The 5,521-nt window shown below is 37.4% G+C and overlaps 1 protein-coding gene across 3 annotated transcripts in view; it reads right to left on the minus strand.

Moving 5' to 3' along the window:
- The window catches only part of arfgef3 (ARFGEF family member 3), a 141,492-nt gene extending 136,964 nt beyond the window's left edge, over positions 1–4,528 (minus strand). For all 3 annotated transcript variants that reach the window (XM_056760656.1, XM_056760657.1, XM_056760655.1), the window contains exons 1-3: positions 4,003–4,528; positions 3,418–3,469; positions 3,101–3,182 (exon numbers count right to left, since the gene is read on the minus strand). In XM_056760656.1, coding sequence (XP_056616634.1) covers positions 3,101–3,182; positions 3,418–3,469; positions 4,003–4,087 — 219 coding nt within the window. In that variant the 5' untranslated portion in view covers positions 4,088–4,528. The remainder of the gene's footprint in view (positions 1–3,100; positions 3,183–3,417; positions 3,470–4,002) is intronic.
- Between the last annotated feature and the right edge of the window lie 993 nt (positions 4,529–5,521).

Here is a 5,521-nt window from a genome sequence, read left to right on the forward strand (position 1 = left end):
CTTGCATACACTACACTTACATAATATTAATCCCCAGAGGATTTAGGCTGCATTATTTAGATCAACCGGAACCAGGAACACATCCAACAACAAAATGATGTACTTGTTGCAGCTGCCAGAGTTCTTACCAGGTCAAGAAAATACGATCACATAACCCCAGTTTTATCATCGCTTCGTGGTTGTGGGGATTCATCTGCTGGGGCTGTGTGGGTCCGGTTTTTGGCCACTCAGATCTATCTAGCCCTCTCACCCAACGACTACAGGCCTATTGACTCTCTTTGCCAATGCATTGATGAAATTAACAGCTGGATGTGTCAAAACTTCCTTCAGTAAAATAAAAACAAAACTGAAGTCATTGTTTTTGGTAACAAGGATGAAACCAATAAGGTAAACACATACCTTGACTTAAGAGGTCTAAAGACACAAAGCAAGGTAAAAAATCTTGGAGTCATTTTGGAGTCTGACCTTAGTTTCAGCAGTCATGTCAAAGCAATAGCAAATCAGCCTACTACCATCTCAGAAACATAGCCAGAATCAGATGTTTTGTATCAAGCCAAGATTTAGAGAAACTAGTCCATGCTTTCATCGCCAGCAGGGTGGATTACTGTAATGGACTCCTTACAGGTCTTCCCAAAAAGACCATCAGACAGCTGCAGCTCATACAGAACATGCCATTACTATTTTCCCTGGTTGATCCTTTGTTTTCTTGTGTCAATCGTGGAGTGGGATCGGCCTGTGAGTGGCGATGGGGGTATGTAGTGGAGCATACGGGGCGAGACCCTGAGTCGAGGCCGGTGAGTGATTGTTAATGAGCGTCAGGTGTGCGCGCACTGGTCTCGTATCACACTGGAGATCAGGAGCATAAGCGACCGGTCCGTCAAGGAGAGAGGACCAGGCCTGGATTTTAGTTGTGGTTTGTTTTATTCGCTGGCAGTCGTCCGTGAGGGGCTGCCGGCTGTCTTTTTACTTTGTTATTATTTTGATTAAATGTTTAAATGTTTGCCAGTTCCCGCCTCCTTCCTTCCTTCCTTTTACTGAACCTCGTTACAAACAGCAACGGATATAATGTGTAGTGCACAATATAGGACGATGCAACGATTTTTCAGAAAAAGTGGATCGTGCAGTCATTTCAATCGTTCGTGATCAAATATCGTCATATCGCACAACCCTAATTACACATCGTTTTTAAATCACCTTTCTTAAATAATGTGTTTAGCATTTAAGCGGCTGTTGTTTATATGTTCACGGATAAACCTGAGACTTAACATAGTCCAAAGACAGCTGTTGTGTCGTAACGTTAATGGTAAAACGCATCGCACCCATCGGATCAGAAGTCTTGTGACCGACATCATTTCTGCGAAGCTTATTCATTACAATGAAAGAAAGTTAAAGCAGTGTCTTTCTCGGTGAGTTCAGTGTTTTCTCTTATGTCCTCAGTCTGACTGTGGTTAGGAAGACGTGACGAGAGCCGTGAGGCGGGGCCGGTGGTGTGATTGATAGTTTGTATCAGCTGTGCGCACAGCGGTCCCGCATATCTCACGGAGGAGATTAAGAACATAAGAGACAATACTTAGAGCGGAGAGAAACAGAGTGCGCATTTGTAAGACAATAAGGTTACACAGATATCGCTACTCACAATGTAATAACACATGGTTGCTGTTCTTAACATACCTGTCTATCATATACAAGTACTCTGAATGCATGTTTTTGCCGATATCCCTGTTTATGTCTGTTAGTAATATGCATGCACATAATGAATCATCAGTGGCCAACATTTCATACAGCAAATGGTCAGCATATGTTGTTCTATCTGTGTTTTTGTCTTTTCCATCCAATTAATATTTATGAACAAGGCATAAAGGTGATTTTACTACAGTTAGAGTATGGTTTTGGTTGGACAGGGTATTACAAAAGTAATTGCACTTTCCGCCATATTGCTTGTCTTGATTTCATCCAAAGCACATGTGTAAGACCTCTACCTCCTATTTGCAAACGGGGGGGGGAGCAGAAGCTCATTTGCATTTAAAGAGATACACACAAAAAAATGTTTTCCATTGCAGCCACAAATGGCCATGTTCAACATCTTGTAATGAAAGATATGTGGTGCAGAAACTTAACAGAGACATTCTTGGGATACCACAGACTATTTTTACATAACAGAAAACACCTGGATTAGCGGCCCTTTAAATGTAACAGTGATAAGAATCTAAACTACAAACATAAACAAAACAGAACATCTTTGCCAAAATAAATCATAATACTCCTACTTAACGTAACGTGTTCAATTATTTTTATATTAACGGATTAATGAATTAAGACAACAATTTTAAGCCAAGCTTTTGTTATATAAGAGGTTATCGTATTCAAGCGAACATCCTGTACGTGTCAGAACTGAAAGTCCCCTTGTTACTGAAATAACAACAGTTATTGACACCAGGCCCAGCGAATGCCAGGTCCTGGAATGCAAAACGGCAAATTTTGCCAAAAAGCGACTAGTTGTCAGGTATGAATTTAAAGCTGCTAAGAAACTGAAATTTGGACCTTGAAACAGGTTGCACCCCCATTAAATACATTGTATGGAGGAAGATCCAGAAGTGTCCAAACCTGGATTAGTTTCAATATAGAGTGTTGTGAGTGAATATTCTGAATATTCCGAGTAGTTCTATTGTATGCCATGCAGTTGCTAGAGCATTCATGCAGTTGCTAGAGCATTCATGCAGACTAGGATGAACATGTTGCTTGCTAAATTTCCTGTGGCTCTGTGGTTAGAGCATGGCGTTGGCAACACCAAGGACATGGGTTTGATCCCAGGGTTTGCACATACTTAGAATCAAATCTAAAGTATAATTCAATCCAAATCGCTTTGGAAAAAAGCGTCTGCCAAATGCATTAATGTATATGTTCAAATTAATAAAATCCTAAACCCTGCCTTTTATTTTACGGAGGCTTAACAAACACTTCTAAATAAATGGTGAAAATATGTGCTGAAATAGGAGCTGAAATATGTGTATGAGTGATCTGTTTCTAAATTTGAAAGCACTTCTGGGAACAGCTTGTCAAATTCTCATTAAATCAAATTTAAGTTTTACAACTTACATACCTGCATCCCTGTGAGGGCAGTCTGGGCCAATTTAACGTTTTTAGACTCGAGCGCCAGCTGAAGAGGAAACAGGCAGCTCTCTCTGTACAGAAACACAGTTAACCACAGGACAGCATGTAATTGTAAGACATCACAAATAAAACACAGGCCTACTCCTTATGTATTGAAGAATCCTTTGTTTAATTACTTGTTTTTCAGATGACTGCTAAATGAACCAGCGATGTTTACTTCATCTGAAAAATTCTATAAAATGTCTGAGAAATACAAACGCTCACCCTTACATAAAAATATTGTATATTTAACAAAAATAAACTTGCCTGAGTTTAGATGGTGAGATTTTAACCAATCTTTTATGAGCATGAAGGGTATCTGTATAACACACAAAATAAGAAAAATAATCGTATATTTCTTTGTTAGTAAACAGACAGAAAACTATTAGAAAACAGATTCGTATTAATGTCTCTGAAACAAAAACGAAGTCAGTTTCACAACGTAAAAATCCCCAAAATAGGAAAATCAGCCCTACTTGGTAATCCTGTAATTGTATTTCAGAGGTAAAGTAAATAAGTTTTGACATTCTCATTGAATGTCTGTATTCCTAACATGCACAAAAAAAGGCTACAAATAAAATAAAACACTTTCGAAACGTTTAAGACCAAAAATAATGCAACAAACAATCTGACAATTACAAACCAATTTTACAGTTTATAGTCCACATCTATTAAGCAACAGCTGTTACGGTAATGTAACGTTAGGGGTAAATTGCACTAAATAAACATCCGCGAGAGGCGGACACCGCTGTATTATTCTTGTCGTATTATGTCAAGCGAATGTTAAGGTCAGTAAGCTCAACTGCAATTCATTGCTGTCAGACGCTTCATATACAGACAAGTGCATCTTACCGTAGGCAACACAGCACGCGTCGCGAATCGTTTTTTGTTTGCTGCCCGACGCCTCCTTCTGCAGTTTGCTTAAAATCTCCTCCATTGCGAAAAAGATGGTAAAAATAATGGGCGTGGGGTGGAGATTATGCTTTTAGGCCTCCTTCCTCCAGTGGAGCATCCCTACATTAATCAGCAGTCAGGCGAAATAGCACGTATTATTAGATGCTTAGACGAAGCTGGTGTTTATAACATTACAAATAAAAAATAATTTAAAGATATATTCGAGATAATTTCAATTATTCCAAGGTTTTGGTTTCCTGTGTACATATCTGATTTAAAAGGTCGGTGCGCTCCCCTCATCTAGTTACTTCCCGTCCAGGATTAATTTAGACCCTAGTATGGGGAGGGATTGGTCCTTTATATTCATAAACCGCGCCTTCGTAGTGTCATCATTATTAATATTTATAAGCTAAGCCAGCTACAAAGGGAATATATAATTAACATTTATTAATAAACTTTCGTAATAATAGGACGAGGATTTGTTTTTCCGTCCCATCGTAAAGGAGAACGTGGGTAAAATGTGGCGCAGGATTTCCTGAATTAAATGGATCGGAATTTGACGCATTATTCTCTTGTTTAGAGCACTTGTTGCTCTCTTTGATAGTCTAATTCAACAAACTGCAGTTCATTTTTCTAAAAGGAAATTGTGTGTTTTTCATTTAATTTAATATTCAAATCACATTTTTTTAATCAATTTATTCGAAATCGAATATAAGTGTTTTCCATAGTTCTATATAAATGACTGGATTGCTCATGACGTGAGTACACCGAAGCTACTGCGCGGACATGTTGGCATGCCCAAACGTACTATTCGTTAATAGGAAGTTATCGCATAATAATGATAAAACAGTAATTTACCAGTGTCCGTTTTATATCTATATGTCTCACAGAACATTCTAACAACGCATATGTCTTAAACATGTAGTGGTTAATTTTTTAAAGTCAGAAATTTTGCCGTCTTCTTAGATATAGAGTGTGTTACGTTCATTTTTATTATAAAATATAGATATATAGATATTCTAAAACTGATAATATGTACGAACTGATACTCGTTTCTGTATTTTGACAGGTATGACTTGCACTCTCTTATCAGAAAGTTTTTGTATCTAGGAGAGAAATGCTAATATAGCATAGTATAATAATGCTGAATTAGAGAAATATGTATAAGAATATAAAATAAATAAAAGAACAACGTAAAGGGTAAGCATTAAATTTGTTATTTACAAAAAGATGAATAAACAATTATATTTTTCATTTATGAATAAAGAAACAATTTCACAAATAAACAAGATGCCTATTATAATTTGGAAGATGTAACATTTCTTTAAACCTCATGGGTAAATTATCAATTTAACGTTTGGATCACAGAGGTTCAGGCTGCAAACCTCTTGGTCATCTGTGGGGTGAGACTTTTATTTTGAAATTTAGATCGATGTTCGTGACATTTATTCTAAAATTGGAGCGGAAGTTATTTTGT

This window comes from Triplophysa dalaica, chromosome 11 (genome assembly GCF_015846415.1).
Source record: "Triplophysa dalaica isolate WHDGS20190420 chromosome 11, ASM1584641v1, whole genome shotgun sequence".
NCBI lineage: Eukaryota > Metazoa > Chordata > Actinopteri > Cypriniformes > Nemacheilidae > Triplophysa > Triplophysa dalaica.